This window comes from Furipterus horrens, unplaced genomic scaffold (genome assembly GCF_987537825.1).
Source record: "Furipterus horrens unplaced genomic scaffold, mFurHor1.1.pri manual_scaffold_2, whole genome shotgun sequence".
NCBI lineage: Eukaryota > Metazoa > Chordata > Mammalia > Chiroptera > Furipteridae > Furipterus > Furipterus horrens.
The window spans coordinates 215,490,338-215,509,389 of NW_028327172.1; the positions used below are offsets into that span (position 1 = coordinate 215,490,338).

Consider the following 19,052-nt stretch of genomic DNA (forward strand, 5'->3'; position numbering starts at 1 on the left):
AGTTAGTCACCAGCACAGCAGGTGACAGAGCTGGGAAGGAAAGTCAGATGTCTTATCAGAAGATTCCATTTTCCCCACTACGTTGTGTTTTTTACTTATGGCTTAATGGAAATCCAGACTTTGAAAATAACTGTGATTTTACACATTTTCTTACTGTTATAATGCTTCTCTCAGTGCTTGGCACATGGCCTAATGTAAAGGCCGTTTTATTGTGCTACTGATTACTTAGAAGTTAATGATTCGTTGGCTGTTAAAATGAAGCAGCCCCTTTGCCAGTTGGAAGTGCTGTTCTACTCTGTCCGACACATCTAAGTGCCCACTTTTGCACTCTCGACCCCGTGCTGCAGGTACTACGAAGCGTTTCCGCCGCTCTCTGAGAAGCCGGTCTGCCTGCAGGAGATCATGACGGTGTGGAACAAGTCCAAGGTCTGCTCCCACTCCAGCTCCTCCTCCTCGTCCACAGCCCCGCCGGCCGGCACGGACACGCCGTCCCCCGGGGCCTGCCACAGCGAAGGCGAAGCCGGCAAGGACCGGAGCGATGACGCGGCCGCCACTGCGCGCGACGAGACCCCGAGCCGAAGTGAACACGAGAGGGAGGGCAGCCTCCGTGGGGGCCCGATGGGAGAACAGCCTGCGCCGTCCCGAAAGCAGACCCGACACAAGCCCGAAGGGAAGCTGCGGCCCCGCTCGTGGTCCTCCGGCTCCAGTGAGGCAGGCTCCAGTTCAAGCGGCAACCAGGGCGAGCTCCGAGCGCCCGCGAAGTGTGTGAGGGTGCGGCACAGGGCGCGGGAGGCCCGCAGCCGAAGGGGGCGGAGCGGGCAGAGCCGGCTCCCGCTGAAGCCGGGCGGCAGCGGCAGCAGCAGCGGCGGCGGCGGGTCCGGCCGGCAGCCGTGCCGGCGCGCCCGGAGGCCGCTGAAGGAGGCGGGCCGCAGGGACGCGGACGGCGCCGCGGGCAGAGACCTGCGCCCGGACGGCGGCCACGAGCGGGAGTACAAGGAGGAGCCGCTGTGGTACACCGAGCCGATCGCGGAGTACTTCGTGCCCCTGAGCAGGAGGAGTAAGCTGGAGACCACGTACCGGCACAGGCAGGACGCGCCCGAGCCGGCAGCAGAGGCGGCGGGGGAGCTGGCCGACTCCGTGCGCGGGCTCCGTGTCGGCAGCAGCGGCGCGCGCAGGACATACCTCGCAGCGGGCACTTTCGTCGACGGCCGTTTTGTAGAAGTGCCTGCGGTCGTGAACGAGGAGCTGGACCTCGCGGGGGCCTCCTTCTGTTCTCTCCCGGAGGACGACAAGTTCTTGGATGATATTCATCTCTCAGAGTTAACCCACTTCTATGAAGTGGATATTGACCAATCCATGTTGGATCCTGGTGCCTCAGAAACCATGCAAGGGGAAAGTCGGATTCTGAATATGATTCGACAGAAAAGCAAAGAGAAACGCGATTTCGAGGCCGAGTGTTGCGTAGTGTTAGACGGAACGGAGCTGCAAGGGGAACGTGCAATATGGGCCGAGCCCAGCGGTGCTGCGGGTGCGGACGGCCCGCTCCTGCAAGGCCTCGGCGGCCTGGCGCGGTTCTGGGAGCGCTGCTCGTCCAGCTCTGGCGACGCCGACGGGGAGAGCTTCGGGGGGGACTCCCCCATTCGACTGTCCCCCCTCTTAGACAGCATGGCCCTCAGTCCGCATCTGCTTGCTGGCGATCAAGAGCTCTTTTCAGATGTCAATGAAGGGTCTGGTGTAAACTCTTGTTTTTCAGTGTTTGAAGTGCAGTGCAGTAATTCTGTTTTACCCTTTTCTTTTGAAACACTCAACTTGGGAAATGAAAACACAGACTCTAGTTCGACTGTGCTGGGGAAGACACAGTCCAGGTTGCTAATATGGACCAGAAATAGTGCCTTTGAAGAGAATGAACACTGTTCTAATCTTTCAACGAGAACCTGTAGCCCGTGGTCCCATTCGGAAGAAACACGTTCAGACAATGAGACGCTAAGTATTCAGTTTGAAGAATCCACGCAGTTTAGTGCAGAAGATATGAATTACGTAGTTCCTAGAGTCTCGTCAAATTACGTAGATGAAGAACTTCTAGACTTTTTGCAAGATGAAACTTGCCAGCAAAACAGTAGAACTTTAGGAGAGATTCCTACGCTAGTTTTCAAAAAAAAATCTAAACTAGAGTCTGTCTGTGGTATTCAACTAGAAGAGAAAACCGAAAACAAAACCTTTGACTCTCCCCCCGGGTGTCGCGAGGGCAGCCCCCGCGGCAGCGGCTACAGCGCAGGGGTCATCAAGGACATCTGGACAAAGGTGGCGGACAGGACTTGCGCAGCCGTGGTGGACGCAGGAAGGGTGGCCGACGAGCTGTTTCCCACCGACGTCGATAACTACTGCTGCTGTCTGGATGCTGAGGCCGAAGCGGAGGCCCTCGAGGCGCCCGGCAAGGCCGTGCAGAGGTCGGAGTACCACCTGTGGGAGGGCCAGAACGAGGGCCTGGAGAAGAGGGCCTTTGTTTCCGGGGAGCTCTCCAAGGTGGACGGCGGCGACTACACCACGCCCTCGAAGCCCTGGGCCGGCGCCCGGGAGAAGGAGAGCGCGTTCATCCTGGGCGGCGTCTACGGGGAGCTGAAAGCCTTCAGCCGTGGCGGCGGGGAGTGGGCCGTGGTGCCCCCCGGCCCCGCGCAGGGGAGTCTGTTGCAGTGTGCCGGCTGTGACGTCGTGACCATAGCAGGCACCGACGTCTTCACCAGCCCGGGGAACAGTTTCGCTCCTGGTCACAGGCAGCTGTGGAAGCCCTTGGTGTCGTTTGAACAGAGTGACCAGCCGAAGAGTGGGGAGAGCGGGTTAAATAAGGGGTTTTCTTTTGTCTTCCATGAAGACTTACTAGGAGCTTGTGGTAACTTTCCAGTGGAAGATCCCGGACTTGAATATTCATTCTCTTCCTTCGACTTAAACAATCCGTTCTCGCAAGTTCTTCACGTAGAATGTTCATTTGAACCCGAAGGGATTGCGTCTTTCAGCCCTAGTTTTAAACCGAAGTCAATCCTCTGCTCTGACTCGGACGGTGACGTTTTCCGCCCCAGGATACGTGGCGCTGACAGAGCACAGTACAGGGCCATCCGCATCTCTCCCCGGACTCACTTCCGCCCCATTTCTGCATCTGAGCTCTCCCCGGGAGGGGGGAGCGAGTCAGAATTCGAGTCGGAGAAAGACGAGGGGAGCGCTCCCATCCCTGCTCAGGCGGATGCATTCGAAGACCCACAAGCAGATCTCAAACCACTGGAAGAAGATGCGGAGAAAGAAGGCCATTACTACGGAAAATCAGAGCTAGAGTCTGGGAAGTTCCTCCCCAGGTTAAAAAAGTCTGGGATGGAAAAGAGTGCTCAGACATCCCTGGATTCCCAGGAGGACTCGGCTGGGGTTCCGCCAGGAGGAGACCAGAGTCGGTGTCTGGAATGTAGCGCGAGTGCCCCTCTGGACATCAACCTGGGAAGCTCCGAAGCACATTGCAAAGTAATGGCGCAGTGTGAGGAGGAAGTGAGGAGCCTGTGCAGTTGCAAAGCCGGGTGTCAGTTTCCTGCTTACGGAGAGAATCCCGTGTCTGCCGGCCGCCGGGATGAGGTATGTGCTGTGGGGGTCGCTGTTTGGCCAGCGGGCGTGCTGAGACTTTAGTCCCAGCACATCATGGCAGACAAGGGGAGACGGGGTGAAATCATTGGGAAATGAGCTTAACTGTCTTCAAATGTACCGTTCTTATGATTTTGCCTAAGGACTTAAAATGGACTTGCTAATTTATACACTTGAACCAGATGGCAGACATTTTCTGCAGAGAAGAGACATTTTTAAATAAATCACAGGGTATAAGACTCTCGGGGGTTGTCTTAGTACGCCTGTGTTAAGCTTAGAGCAAAACGTGAAACGCAGGCATTGCAGCTTTCACGGCTGATGAATCGGAAGGCGGCTGTTCCCCTTCAAAGCCCCTGGCTCTTCAGAAGTAGCCGCGGGCCCTTCTAACCGCCTCTGAAACATTGACACCAAAGTTACCTCTGCGGAGCGTTCTCCAAAATACATTGTAGCACATGTAACATTAACCCGCACCCCAAGTGCAGCAGAACAGCTTCTGCAGAACCTGTGCAGACGTACCTGGGCCTGTACAAAGTACCCGTTCCTGCAGCTGTATGTTACTTCTGGTGAAGAGGAGGAGTTTTGTTGACGGGGGTCATTGTACCCTTTGGCTCGTCCTAAGAGGTGGTTTGAGGTTAAATTGATTGTATAAGAAATAACAAAACAATCACCTGTTTCACAAAGAAAGCCTAGTGATCTGCCCTCTTTTAGCCGTAATTTGGTGTAGAGCGTGATTCCTAGGAGCAGCGTGTTAAGCAGACAGCTGGAAATGGTTACGCGTCCTGACGCCCGTGGCGGACGAGTGCTGCCCTTCCGCGCGTCTGTCCTCCTGCACGCACCCACCCGCCTCCGGGCGTCTGAGCCCTGCCTGTGCCCTGAGACCCTTCAGGCCCCGCCGCCTCCCCTGACCAGGTCCCTCTTCCTCGCCCCTCCCCACCCCACCCCGCCGCCCAGAGCCGGTTTCTCCCTCCTCTCGGTGACTTCTGCATTTCACGCCCCTTCCATTGCTTCTTTCAGGGGTCCTTCGTGGCCCTTCCCGTGAGAGCGTGAGCTCCTATGGGCCCGGGCGTGGCCCTGGGTACGCGGGACCCTGGCAGGAGACGATGCTCTCGTTAGCTTGCCTGAAGGTCCTGAGAGAGACGGGTTGGAATTGCTTTGAAACACTGAATTCTTAATGCGCTGAGAACAAAACACCATGTTGCAAGCCTTTGTCTATCTGCTTACGGCCGCGCTGTTCCTCCTCAAACATTCCTCTGCGCGTTTGTATCTCGCCTGGCCCCAGATTGAGGAGGAAGAAAAGCAGGGAAGAAGTGCGAACCCCCATCACGTCCCCGCCGTGCCGCCGTCCAGTGTGCTGGTGCGTTTGTGCTGTCAGAGCCCCGGGCGGTCCGGGAGGTTGCCGCTGCCAGGCGTGTCCTCCGAGGACGCGCGGGGTCGCCTGGGGGCCTGGGCGCGCTTGGTGCTGCGCCCCTCGTCCCTAGTCAGCATCGCCGCCATTGGGAGCTGGGCCAGAGCTCACTTTATAGGTTCGTGAGGGGTGGAGAGGCGGGCAGAGCGGCCTGAAGGGCCAGCCTAGGGTCCAGTGGGGACCGGAGTCTGTGCCTCCCCCCTCTCCCTGCCTGGCCAGCCTGGGGGTGCTTGCAAGGCCTCCCCCTTCCCGGGTAAGGGCAGTCGGGAGCCCCGCTTTCAAGGATGTGAGTTGCCCGCCTACGTCAGGGCAAGTGGGCTGAAAATGCAGGCTTTCTAATGGCACCGGGGCCCAGGAGGAGGAATCGGGATTCTCTGCGGAAGTTCAGGCAGCAAACGTCTGTCGGGACCTCTCACATGCCTGTCGCTAAATTGGGTGCCCTGGAGGCACGAGGCACTGTCATCGCCTTCAGGGACCCAGTGTGGGCGGAAGACCAGGTTTCACGGGCGTTCATTCAGGTGGTTCCCGTCAGAGCTCCCAGCAGAAAGCGCCTCCCCAGCCACGGCCGCACGTGTGGGTTCTGGTGTCTCCTGCACGTGTAAGCAAAGATATGCTCCCATCTATTTCATCCTGTTTTTTCTTTTTACTGAGACGGCACTTCATTATCCTCACCCTTCCTTTTTTATTTTCTGCACACCATTCCATTGTACGGATGCATGGATGCATCCTGGTTTATCTTGCGGGTAATTTTAGGCAACACGGTAGGTGGTGTGATACAGGTGCCATGGGGACCTGGGGAGAGTCCTCCGAGCCTGTGAGGGTCAGCGGGCCTTGTAGACATACCTGCAGGTTCCGGGGCAGAAAGGAGGCGGGCGCACAAGGCAGAAGGGCCAGCAGAAGCGAAGCCCAGAGACTGGAAGCTGACTCCTCGCGTGTGCAGACAGCTGTCGGCAGCAGTTAGGGCCCCGAGGCCTGGCAGGGTGCCTCAGGGGTGCGTTCGTGCGCGCTTCACCGCGCAAGGGTTCTGGCACTTACTTGGTGGCCGACGGAGCGCCACGTGCTTTGAAGCTCAGGGCAGGAGCAGAGGCTTGGTCCTGCCTGCAGGGATTTGCAGTTCAGGAGGGGGGACCATGTTGCCGGGCAGACAGCGCACCAGGGGCGTCAGAAGGCTCTGAGGGTGCAGGGAGTGAGGCCGTTCCGGGGCTGTGGCACCCACACCCCCGGGCCGGGCACTGCGCCCGCTGCTGCATCGCCCTCGTCCTGCTGAGCGCCCACGGAGGCCTTGCACGGCAGACCCGCTGCTGTGGCTGCCGAGGACGTTAAGCTCAGAGGACGGAGCACCTGCCCAGACCCCAGTCTCGGGGACGGAGCCCGAGTTCTCGCCCTACTTCTCACCGCCTGTCAGTCAGGGGGAACCAGGCAGCCGCGCAGCGTCTCTGTGGGCCTGCGGCTCTCCGGGTCTCTTCCTGCACGTCTCCTTCCTTTCCTTCCAAAGCACAGGGCTCGTGGAAGCCGTTCTCTTCCTTTGTGACCCAAATAACTGGGAACTGGCTGCGGGAGAGTCAGTCCCAGAGCACTGCCCGCAGAGGGCCCCCAGCAGCCCTCTCTGCGCCAGGACAAGGACATGCGGCGAGAAGTGCATGCGGGGAGGCTTTACACGACATCCGTCTTCTAAGGAAGTGCGGGGCGCTGGGTGAGGACAGAGGCCGGGTGGGCTGCGCTGGCGCGGGCTGCCGGCTGCTGGCTGCGGGGAGGGCTTCGGCTGGGCTCTCGGTGTCCCGGCGGCCTCCTTGTGAGGGAGGCAGCAGGGGAGAGAGCCGGCCGGGGAGCTGTCTGGGGGGGCAGAGTGGTGCGCAGGCAGAGGTTGCCCGTTCTGTCCTGTGCTCCATCTTCTCATTCTCAACTGAAGCAGAAGCTGAATGAATGCATGAAATAGACGTGTAAGGAAAGCGTGGTCTTTTTTTTTTTTTTTTTAGATTTATTTACTTTAGAGAGGAGAAGGGCGGGAGAAGGAGAGGGAGAGAAACATCAGTGTGTGGCTGCCTCTCACTTGCGACCCCCAACTGGGGACCTGGCCCACAACCCAGGCCTGTGCCCTGACTGGGAATCGAACTGGCGACCCTTTGGTTCGCAGGCCCGTGTGCAATCCACTGGCCACACCAGCCAGGGCAGCATGGTCGTCTTTACTGTGCAAACTAATAGTTGGAAATAGCTTAGTGGAAAGACGTCATAGAGTGACGCAGATTCACTCACACGGCAAGGGTAGCATAGTCAACATTGTGCTGAACTTGACAGTGTCGGATGGGCACTAGACTCACTGTGCTGATCGCTTCCCGAGGTTTATAAATGTTGAACTGTGTTGTAGATCTGAGACAAAATTAATCCTGTATTTTAACAAAAAACCAGGAGACAAAACAGCATAAAAAATAACGCATATATATTGCACATGTGTTTAGTGTAGCATGAAACAGAAGAGAAAGTCCTTGCCATTGGAACTGATATTCACAGGGAGGGCGCAGAAAAAGTGCTTAAAACTATGGCAGAAACGGAGCAGTGGTCCGAGCGTGGCTTCAGCGGCAGAGGGAGAAGACGCTGCGCCCACTCATCAGGAGCTTGAGGCCAGGGGGGGCCTTTTCTTCAGGCCCCCAGGCCTGGAGTGTTTACGCTGTGCCTGGGCCTCGAGCCGCAAAGCTAAGTAAGGTGTGGTCCCGGCCCCCTGAAACCTTACCGTCTGGGTGCACCCTTCCCAAGCCTCTTCTTCGTGGGTGCTGACGCAGCCCTCACTGGGGCCCTGTCCCGTCCTCCCCCGTCGCCACAGCCGCGACAAAGGACTCCAAGGCCAGCTGTGGCACTGCCCTCACATGGCCCGCGGTGACACTGTCTCCTCAGACAGGAACTCTTCCTTCCGATTCACCTCCTCTTTAGTGCCTTGGGGGAGGTGGAGTGGGAGTCAGACATCCTGATGGGGGCCTGCCGTGCCCCTCCCGACAGCACTGAGTGGCCTCACAGAGGGGGACGCCTTGGAGAGAGGGGGAGGCCTTTCTGGAGAGGTCTTATGCCGGCGCCGTGCGTTCCAGAGCAGGCGCAGTCAGTCGCCGTGAATTACCTGCAGGCCTTGCGCGTTGCTGGCTCGTCTGCACCGAGGCCACAGCCTTGACTGCGGCGCTGGCCCTGGCTTCTGTTTCCCCAGTCACAGCACTGATTTTCGTGGCAGCACGAGCTGCCGGGGAGACGCGGACAGCTAACCGGCCACTCTGGCGGACAGAGCATTTTCTCATCTGGGAGAAAAGTTACATGTTAAGTGAAAATGAAGCTTTGAAGTTCGTTTCCCCTTTAGTTAAGTAATGAAACACACAACTGCTGAGTCATGTTTTAGACCCATAAAATAAGAGAGTAACGAAATCCCATTAGAGAATTGATGGTTATCAGTTGCTGAAGCAGTGCCATTTTTAAACTTGAACACTAAGGAAGTGTCTTCTAAAGGGATACAGACGTGTGCGGCGTCCACAGGCCTACGCGTGGAGAGACCTCCGTCGCAGGCGCTCGGGGCCCTGGGCCCGGGGAGGGCGGGGCATGGACGCAGCGGCCCCAGCCCCCAGCAGGACGGGGTGCACGTGGTAGCCGCCGCTGGCCACGGGCCTTCCAGTCACGACTCACGGGGGCCCTCCTCCATCACTGACAGCTGCCCTCTGTTGACCACCGGCCACGTGACACCCAGGCCTCCTTGCCCGGCGGGTGGGCGGGAACTGGCCAGGGCTTGAGAGCTGCGCCGGTAAAGGATGGAGCCTGGCCCAGACGCGGGTCCCCCTCCTGGGACTGCGCGACACTCCGCCACGGCCGTGTGGATGCAGCAGCGTGGGTCTCCTGCCCTCAGGGGTCCTTCCCTCCCCTCAGTGTGATGGCCAGGGCCTGGTTTGAATCTGAATTCCTCTCAGCGTTACTTATTACTGGGTTTGAACCTCACCTTCCCTGGTTCTCAGTGACGCAGACCGTTCCGTTAGGAACACATTTGACCTGATAACTGCCAGTAAAACTTACTTCTGTCCCCTTTTTTCTTCCTTGACTTCCGCGAGCCTGGGTGTGTGGAAAAGAGGGTCCGCCCTGGTTTCTCCAGAGCACCTCGTATCTCTCTGCGCTCCCCAAATCTAGAAACTGGCCTTTTGTGGAGGGTATTTCCTGTTATGTGTTTTTGCTTTGTAAGAGTTCTGTTGTGTGGTTTTTTAAAAAAGATTTTCATTCTACTGCCAATGTAAGTGCTTCTTAAGAAAAAGTCCCTTTATGTGCTCTGAATACTTTGGCTTTTTAAATTCACCTTGTCTAGAACAGTAAAAACAACTAATCAATTTAAAGCTCCTGGGTTTGTTGTCCATAGTTAATGCCTGAGTTTTTCCTTTATCCTGAAAGTTTGTAAACTTTTTCTGTATTTGGTTTAATCTGAACAGGTTCCCGCATTGAACACTGATGTGCAAGGCATGAATAGAAACCAAGAAAAACAGGCCTGGTGGGAAAAAGCCTTGTACTCCCCTCTTTTTCCTGCATCCGAGTGTGAAGGTAAGGAGACCTGTATTGGGCTTTCATTCAGATTTCTAATTCATTAAGAGCCATAAATTCCCTTTTCTTTATCCTCACCTGAAGACATACTCACTGACTTTAGAGAGAGGGGAAGGGAGCAGGAGAGAGAGGGAGAGAAAAGTCCATCAGTTGCCTCCAAATGGGGACTAAACCTACGACCTAGGCAGGTGCCCTGTCTGGGAATCGAACCCGTGAGCTGTCGGTTTACAGGACAGCATTGCAGCCGAGCCACACCGGCCATGGCAAGAGCAGGAAGGTCTTCTGCTATGAATACCAGTCCAAAAGAAAATCTCACCGCGGGGTTCGGTGTGGTTAGCATGTGTTAGGCATTGGGGACGGAGGTGAAGGAAAGCCGGGCGGAAGCCTCAGGAAGGCCCTGGGGGGAGCTGGGGAAAGGCTGCGCTGAGCCCAGAGGGGCTGCGGCAGGTCAGGAGACGAGGGGCCCCGGGGCCCGGCGGGCTCATGGCTGCGGTCAGAGAGGCTGCCAGGGTAGGAGCCTGTTGGGAGCGCGGGGGTCTGCTAAGGGTGGGTACAGTGGAACACGCAGGACGGAGAGGCCGCTTACAGCGTTTCAGGTTGGGGTCAGGTCCGGTCTGAAACAGTCGTAGCCGCAGGTAGGGGTGAACTTGGGGCACTGAAGGGCCCTGCGGGGTTGGTTGAAGGACTTTCTGCGAGGAGCGAACAGCAGGAGGGGCTTGGGAAAGCCCGGTAGAGAGGGTGATGGGGCGGGGGGGGTGGGTAGTGAAGGCGGTTGTCACCTGTGCGCCTCCCAGGTAGACATGCCCAGAAGCTATGAAGGGTCTCCATTACAATTGCGGGGGAAGCCGGAACTAAGGGCACCCTAAAACGGATCAGGGCAGGAGGCCGAGCCTGCCTGACCGCGGCGGTCTCCCGGGCCTCAGCCTCGGCATCCAGCCACTCCTGTCAGCCGTAAGGGCGTGTACATCCTTGGCTGGTATTCACGTGCTCACGTGCTGCGGCCCCCCAGCTACTGTGTAACTGACGGGGACACGGCGCCGGCCCTCGCTCACCCCGGAGCTGGGGCGCCCACACTGGCCTCCGCTGCCTGGGGGCTGGGGGGTGCCAGACAGTTCGCTTCTCTGTGTTCTGTGGGCACAGACCAGGCCCCCCAAACCCTGCCTTCCCCCTCCACGGAGGTTTGCTGGGTCAGAGGGGAGCGCAGAGCGGGGTCTCCGTTTTTAGCGCCTTTGTTTGTTTAACAGCATTTAGCAAAGGCCTGTTGCTACACCATTAGCCGGTGTCCAGGTTGCCCTGTATCGTTTACCAGGGGCCCGCGATGGTTTTTTGTTACACGACTCCATCAGCGGCCGTGCGCACTGTCTACCCTGGTCTTCAGGTGGGGAGGCAGGTTTCCAGATTTAGCGGTTTGCCCAGAACCCTGCGTTAGCCATTCGGCGTGGGCTCGGGGCAGGCTGTCTTCTTGGGGTTCAGAAGCTTTGCCGTCTGTGCGTGGTGCCCAGGGAGACACTGGGCGATGGGAGCATGGACCTGCCTGACGCACGCCTAGTGTGGCTCCCTGGGTGAGCGCTCAGTGACGGGCACAGTTAGCAGAAGCACAGGCAGGAGGGACTGGGTGCCCCGGAGCAGTGCAGCAAGGACCTCCAGGGAAGAGTCCAGTCCGGGTGGAGCGTACGGGGCGGCGGGGAGGGCCTCGAGGCTGAGGGTGATTTTCTGACACACGCAGTTCTCGCTGTGTTAGCGTGTCCAGGCTCTCTCGGCGGCCCTAGCCCGGGTTCCCACCGGTAGGGAGGAACCCAGGTCCGACTCGTGGTTCTAGGTCCTGGGTCTCCAAAGGGTCCCTTGGCAGGTGCTGTGAATGACTGCCGTACACAGTGGGAGGCGCACAGGGACACTCGTAGTGGGTAGGGTTTTCGAAGGACCTTGAACTCCCAAGTGCGAGTTGAATCCCTGCGGAGTTGCCTGTGGTGTTTTGAAGCACCCACATTCCTCCGAGGGGCGTGGGGGCCCGTCGCTCCAGGAGGTCGGCCAGGGAAACAGGTCGTCTGTCACCCCTCAGCTCGTCTCAGCTCCTGAAGTTCCTGACGTTGCTAATGATGAATAACAAGCACATGCGCCCCGAGTCCGGGGCTGACCCGGGAGCTCCCGGCAGCACAGCGAGGCCCGTCGGGCAGGCGGCCTGTGCAGGCACCCCGGGCAGCCGGGAGTGCGGCCCGCGTGCCCTCTGCCCCTGCGGCCTCGCTGTGCCCGCACGCCCGCGTCCGCTCAGCAGCTGCTCCGTGCGTGCCTCCCTGTGCCGGCCTCTGTCCTTGGCGCTGGGGATGCAGAGGCAGACACACCGAGGCCATGCCCTCCCGGTCAGCTGACAGGGAGCGGGGCCCGGAGGGAATGAGGACGCAGCCCTGTGGCAGCAGGAACCCCTTGCAAGGAGAGGCCCCAGGCAGAGGCCCTGGCTGTGCCCAGTGTGCCCGGCCCCCAGGGAGCAGGCGGGGCTGAAGTGAGGGGCGGGTCAGCAGGCGGCAGAAGCCCTCGCTCCTGGGCCCTGCGGGCCGTGCCCGTCTGGGGCGTTGACCTGCAGAGCTCAGGCATGTGTGCGTCCTGCTGGCCGCGAGGGGAGAGCCCTGCGGGGGAGCAGTGGGGAGAACAGTCAAGTGCTCAGGAGGCAGGACCGGGTCGGGAGGGAGGCCTGTTACCCACTGCTGGGCCTTGGGCAGTGGCCGGGTCTGCCTCCATGGCCAGTGCTGTCGGAGGCCAAAGCTACGTAAGCCTGCCCGGAGGCGGCCTGCGAAGGGTGGGGGCCCCGGCCCGGAGTCGTGGCCTAGAAGCGGCAGCTGTCGGCGTGAGGGCTGTGGCCACAGTGCCGGCGATGAGCCGTGTCCTGTGCGCCACAGCCCCCTTGGGTGCTGAGAGATTTCCTAACGCAGACAACGGAGGGGTCACGGGCAGCTCCTTCTGTAGGTGTGGCCTCATCGCGGGAAATTTCCTCCCCGCAGCCCTCCCCCAGTGTAAGCGCTGACCCGGTGGGTGGCCCGTGGGGGGCTGGGGCTTGGTCAGGCCGGCCAAGGAGAAGATGGCCGCCCAGAATGGGCGCACAGAGCCCCCTGCCTCCTCCAGCAGGCAGCCCCCAGATGCAGGGCTGTGGTGCGTGGCCCCGGTGGAAGCCGTCGCCGAGGGTGCCGGCACCGTGCTTGGGGCCACACACACATCGTCGCCCTTCCCTTGCCCGGAAACCTGTGAGGGCGCGTGGTGGCCTGTGTTAGAGGAGGGAACTGGGGCCCAGAGGGGCAGCCAGTTGCCCAGTTACGTCACAGGCGGTGTAACCAGGAACAGCTGACGTCTCTCTGTCCCTGAGCCTGGCTGTGCTCACGAACCTGGATGAGTAACCTGGGACAGCCGGAGCAGTCAGAGAGCACGGCAGGCTTGGGTGGGCGCGGAGCGGCCTGGGGGCCAGGCCCGGCAGGGCCCAGACGGCCTCCCTGTGGTGTGGGGCCGCCCCGCCGCCCCGATGGCCAAGCAGCCGTGGAGCGCTGGCCCCGGCCTCTCTGTTTTGCAAGGGGCAGCACAGGGTTCTGTTGAACACCCAGGAAACTTACAGTGGTGTCAGAAGCAGGGGCCACACCCAGGCCTGTCCCAGGCCCCTGCGCTCCTCTCTGCGTCTCTGCTCCAACCCCCCCTTTGCCAGCAAATTAGGCAAATAAGCCCCCAGGCTAGATGAAGACCAGTGGTTCTCAGCCCTGGCTGTGCATCAGAATTACATGGGGGGGGGGTCAACTATGATTATAAAATTAAAAAGTATATACATATATGTATATTAAATACTGGAGAGGGAAAGAAAGAATTACCTGGGAGCTTTTCAGAAAATGCTAATGCCTAGACTCTTCTCCAGGTCAGTTCAGTTAGAATCCCAGGTGGGGGCCCAGGCTGCCAGACTTCCCTTGGAGTTCCGGGGCTAATTTGAAGGCACCACGAGGTTGAGAGCCATTGGATACGTGATTTGGTTCCTTCTCATTTCAGCTTATGGTTCCCCGTTTGTCCTGCTCTGTGGGCCACTTACCAGTCAAACCACTGGCCTCACGCTCTTTCCTCAGCCACAGGTGAAAGGAACGTGTAGCTTAGTGGGGTGCCAAGTTGTGAAGAACCAGCTCGGACGCCCCCTGTCTTGGTTCCTCTCCGCACTTCCTCCACCTGACTCCTTTCGTTTACCGGTGACACAGGCGTTTGTGTGGTGCTCGCCTGTCCCCCTCCATACAAAGCACGCTCTTGAGGGCCCGGACCTTTGCCCCGTGGCCCTGGGCTGTCCCCCGTGGGTGTGAGTGCAGACACCCCTTGGAGGGGTGCAGGGTCGCGGCCAGACCACTGCAGGAAAGCAGGTCTCACAGAAGAGTGAGTCATCATCTTCTTGCTGGTGGCGGATCTTGCCTTCATTTTTTTTTAAAAGGAAACCTGTGAAGCGCAGTGAAGTGAGTTGCGGCCGTGTGCGTTTGTCGGACGGCCGCGTCCCTGGGTTACGGGAGTGCTGTATGTGGTCCTGCTGGCCCACTGTTCTCCGCAAACTCAAGCTGTTAGAGAATTTAAACTGGCCCGGTGTGTGCCTTGTTTCCCCCGCTGGCTGCTGGTGACTGACTACGGAACACCCCCCCCCCCGCCCCGCCCCAGGGCGGCAGAGCGAGCCCCGACCTCCAGCAGGAAATGAAACGAGTGCCTGTTTCATGACTGTGTCTTTAATGGACTTTCCCTCCCTTTTTCCTCTCCATTCACAATGATTAAGAATGTTATACAAATGCCAAGGGAGAGAACGGTATAGAAGAATGTCCAGATGCTAAAGAGATCCCCAGTAATGAAGAGCGTCTGTTAGATTTTAATAGGGTAAGTGGACTGTCCTGCTCCTCCTTATCCTTAACTTGCCAGTGGCCACCTCCCGCCCCGCCCCGCCACTCAAGCTGAAACCCGGGAGTCCTGGGAGCTGCCCCTCCCCCTCCCCCCTGACTCAGTCACTAAGCTTTGTGGCCCTTTGCTGCTTGGTCTGTGTTGCCTCCCAGCTCAGCCACTCGGGCTCTGTGAGTCCGTCCTTCCCTCCGTCCATCTGTCCTTCGCACTGACCGCTGCCAGAGGGAAGTTCTCCGTCCGATCCTGAGCCTGTCACTGCCCTTACGACCCTGGGGGGGGCACCCTCTTTACCTCTTGCACCCCAGCCCAGGGAGCTCTGTGTGTGGGATGCAGCCAGCACAGCACCTGACTGTGAGCCTGTCCCCTGCCCCCAGCCTGGGAGCCCTGGCGCAGGCGGGTGGGCGGGCGGACGAACCAAGGAAACTCCTTTTACTTCTCAGAGTGACCGCCCATGTCGGTCGGTGCTGTGAGAATGGGCTCCCGCAGGCCCTACGGCCCCCCAGCCCGCCCTCTGGCATGGCCCCCCCCCACCGCTGCCCTTCTCGCCCCCCCCACGCCTGTGTGCCCGCCTGACCGCCCCCGGCCGCGCCCCCTCCGGCCGCTGGGGGCTTTTCCTCCTGCTGCTCCTCCCATGTAGCAGGGCAGGGGGCCGCGCACGTCTCACTGTCGCTTGTCCGTCCCGTGGCCAGCGAGCGCCGCAGGTGGGGCCGGGTCTGCCCTGGGCAGAGCGTGCTGACCGCGTGGGGCAGGACCTCAGCCTCGGCCTGGGGACCGCACTGCTAGGCACAGGCCCTCTGCCCTCTGAGACGGAGGCCGCCGTGCCTGAGGGAGGCCCTGTGTGCCTGCCCTGTCCTCCAGTCTCAGGCCCCTGCACTGCCCCCCAGTGTGCTCCTGCCTCGGGGCTGCATCGGGAGAGGGGTGCCGCCTCCGGTGGCGGGCGGGGGGCTGGGCTGGTTACTGTGACTAGGGGTGTTGCTAGGCCTTGTGGGGGACATTGCTAATCTTTGGGGGATGGGGGAGGCATTCCTAGTTACTATGGGGGAAGGGTGTGTTGTTAATTTACTGTGATGGGTGGGGGAGCGTGCTAGATACTGTGACTGGGGCGGGGCTGCCACTTGTATTTGCTGTCCTGGGGGCAGAGATACCGACCACGTGGGGTGTGGGAGACAGTCCCGCATAGCGGAGTCGTCTCGGGAAAGCAGCAGATACCGATGGAGCCCAGTGCAGAAGCACAGCCCCCAGCGCCAGGCGCGCTCTGGCTGCGGCCCGGCTTGCTTCTCGGCCCCCGCTGAGGACGCCGCTCAGCGCCGCACTCCCTGGGCTCCCGCCTCAGGTGCCCCCCACTCTGGCACTGTGAGTTTTGTTGGCCAGTTTGGCGGTCTCCCCTCTTGCAGTGTGAGGGCATGGGGGGACACGGCCCCACGTGGCATCCCAGCACCTGCTCGGGTCCAGGAGGGGAGGCTGATCTGCTTTGAGACAGGGAAACTCTCCGTGGTTTTAACGCTCCACAGGAAAACATCCGTGATTTGTGTGTCGTCATGTAGCCCTTCCGGAAAAGGCTGGCTTTTGATGTGTTGCAACTTGTTCCTTCCATCTTAGGTGTCTTCTGTGTATGAAGCAAGGTGTACAGCAGAGAGAAGTTCCGGAGCCCCGGCAGAGGGCTCCCGCGGGAAGCTGCAGCCCGGCGCCGGCCCTGGCCCGGGGACCGCGGGCTGGGACGGTGCGGGCGAGTGGGCGGACCCCGGCGAAGAGGAGCTGTTTTCGCGAACTCATCTCTAACCCTGCAGAGTAGGACACAGAGGTTTTTAAAAACGAAACGCTGTTTTGTGAGGCCTGTTCATCTGAAACAACAACTTAGGTTCCTCCTCAGTTAACTGAGTCAGATCAGTAATTACCTTTCTCTTCTTGCTTACTTTAGAGCTGAGAACAGCTGTCCTGTTGAAGAGTTTTTCCGAGCTGTTATTCTTGGCTCTTCGAACTAGACTAGGTCGTGGTGTCCGGTGCAGAGCGGGTGTGCATGTCCGTGTCCCAGAAGGGCCGCTGCTCCTGCATCTCCCGCTGCTGCTGCCCCCGCGGGCCTCCCGCTGCCGGAGGCCCGAGCGCCGGCGCACGTAGGCTCTCTTCTCCGAGAACCGGGACAGGAACACGTCCCTGCACAGATCAGCGCCTTCCCGAAGGCGAGAGGGAGGCGTGGGTGGCTCGGCCGCGGTCCTCGTTCACTGTCTCATGCACATCAGGGGTGGCAGCCACCAGGGCGCGCTTTTAGAGACTTACCAAACGCTGTTTTCTCTCGTAGGATTCCCCCCTAAAGTATCGTGGCAGATACTGTGGTTTGTGACTTTATTGCTAACTGAAGAAGCCAGGGGCTTGGGGTCTGGGGTGGTTCGTGGGGCGCAGTGAGGGAAGAGGGCGCCCGGCCTGCTCCTGTGCCGTCACTGCGGGTGCGCCCAGAACACCGGCCCGGGCTCCCGGTGGCAGTCCCACGACGCTTGGGGAGGATCTGAGCTGCAAGTCCTTTCCTTGGAACCTGCATTGGACTGAAACCCCTCGGACTCAAAATCACAAACGTTTGACATGCAATAAAGGCCACCCCGTCACGCCAGAGAAACCCTGCCGGCTGCAGCTGGCCACCCTCATGGCCGCGACGTGGGGTCATTAGACCTCCTTTGTGTGTGAGAGAATGATCTGGGCAAGTCCTGTGTGTGGCGGGCTGGGGGCGGGCAGAGGACCCATTTCTCCCACCCTTGAGTGACCGCCTCCCGGGACGCGTGTCCCCTCCTGTGTGGGAGCCGGGGTCAGTGCGAGTCCTGGAGCTCACGTGACCACCGCCATGAGCTTCTCACGCTGCGCCCCAGGCAGGAGTGGGAGGAGCAGTGTTTGCACAACCTGAATGTTTTGAATTGCTTTCCTTTTTTAACCAACTCATTAAAAAAACACCTAAGGGGTGAAATCAGTTTCGCCCGTCTGTAACGGGAGGAACCGCAGAAAGGCTAATGGGGACAAGACAGTTTCGCCCGAGTTGGCGGGCAGTCGGCATGCGCTGGGCACCAGCTGGGAGCGGAACTGGCGGAGAGAGACGCCTTGTGTGACCTTTGGTTTTTGTTGCCTTTCCTTAGCTGGCGGCACAGAAAGCTCCCTCTCTGGCTGTGGGCGCGTCCCAGTTCCGTGCGTCCTCCCCAGGAGACCCGAGGGGCCGCTGGGCGTGAGCCCGCCGCACGCTGGGGCTTGTGCTCACACAGCACGCGTGCTGACTCTTCCAAGCGGCCCTGTGTGAGTGTGCGCGCGCGTGCGAGAGTTTGTGGCTGTTATTTATTTACAGATTTTATAAGGTTTTATGTATTTTCTTTCTTCCAGAGCTTCCTAAAACTTCATTAGCATCTGCACTGAAATACAATTTAACAGCAAAGGCAAAAAAGAATTGGATGTTGTAAATTCTTAAAATCACTACAATGACGATTGTCCTAGAAATCGTTGCTTATCTAGCAGAGACCAAATCAGTGTATTTCAGACACCACCTCAGCTCAGCTGACCCTGGACAGAGGGCTGCAGGTGGTGGCGGTGCAGGCCTCCTGCTGCACCGACGGAAGGGGGGCGCGCCTTCCGCGGGGAGGGGGTGGGCCCCACGGGGCTGAGGGGCTAACAGATTATGTATTTAATTCGTTTTCGTAGCTAAGTGGCTGAAGCTCAGAGGCTTTCGGCAACTGAGTTGCACGTGTGGTTTTTACTTGTGTGAATGGAAGATCACAAAGATAAAGCATTTTTCAAAAAGTTGGCAAAACGCTGAGACGCACTGTGGTATGAAGCGCGTTGCAGGTCCGTAGCACTGAAGCGTCCGTCTCCACTCCTGGGCTGAGGGTTCTTCCCGCGGTTGTATTGTTCTGATCTCACGTACACCGGAATAACTGATCTTTTGTTTTCTTGTGGAGTTAACACCAAAATAAAAGTTTAAAAAGCAGCTGGTTGTCTTTATTTCTCAGAGCACAGAACACCCCATCTTTGCTGTGCACACCCAAGGGAGAGGGCGTGGGCCCAGGTCACAGCCTTCCCAGGGAAGGCCCTCGGCTGGTGGGCACGCTGGGGGCGGGCAGGGGGACGCTTCTGGGCTGGGGGAGACATGGTGGGGCTGCTGGGAAATGAATGTCTCCTCCTTGCTCCCCGTTACTGCTACCTCAGTCTTCCTGCAAAGAACAGCGTTTTTGTCCCTAGGTGGTAGACAAAGCTGAAGTCCTTTTGTTCTGAAAAGAAAGATCTGTGTCTACTGTATATATTAACACGGTCATGTTGATCGTACAGAAGAAACCAGTGCATTTTTAAAGAAGAATAAAGGCAGACTCGTTTGTACTTTCATCACCCTGAGGGGGTAGCTCCTGCCATTTGTGCCACATGCTTCTTGACGGCCGAATGGGTGTGTGAATACACGCGCAGAGAGAGGCTCACGCACAGGGCTGGGCCTTCAGAGCCGGCTCTCACTCCGCTGGCCCCGACGCCGGCCACCCTGGACCTGCGCAGGCGCTCCCGTGTTCTGTCGGTCAGCGCTGCTTCGTCCGGTTCACAGCGGCATTTCACAGTCGCCCCGCGGGGGGATCCCAGC

The 19,052-nt window shown here is 59.1% G+C and overlaps 1 protein-coding gene across 3 annotated transcripts in view; it reads left to right on the top strand.

The window, feature by feature from the left end:
• KIAA0232 (KIAA0232 ortholog) overlaps positions 1–18,416 on the top strand; it is a 44,469-nt gene extending 26,053 nt beyond the window's left edge. For 2 of the 3 annotated variants that reach the window (XM_090267102.1, XM_090267103.1), the window contains 4 exons: positions 348–3,612; positions 9,466–9,574; positions 14,343–14,440; positions 16,061–18,416. In XM_090267102.1, the coding sequence (XP_090123228.1) occupies positions 348–3,612; positions 9,466–9,574; positions 14,343–14,440; positions 16,061–16,240 (3,652 nt within the window). In that variant the 3' untranslated portion in view covers positions 16,241–18,416. The remainder of the gene's footprint in view (positions 1–347; positions 3,613–9,465; positions 9,575–14,342; positions 14,441–16,060) is intronic. The other variant, XM_090267105.1, reaches the window with a different exon arrangement.
• Positions 18,417–19,052: the final 636 nt, after the last annotated feature.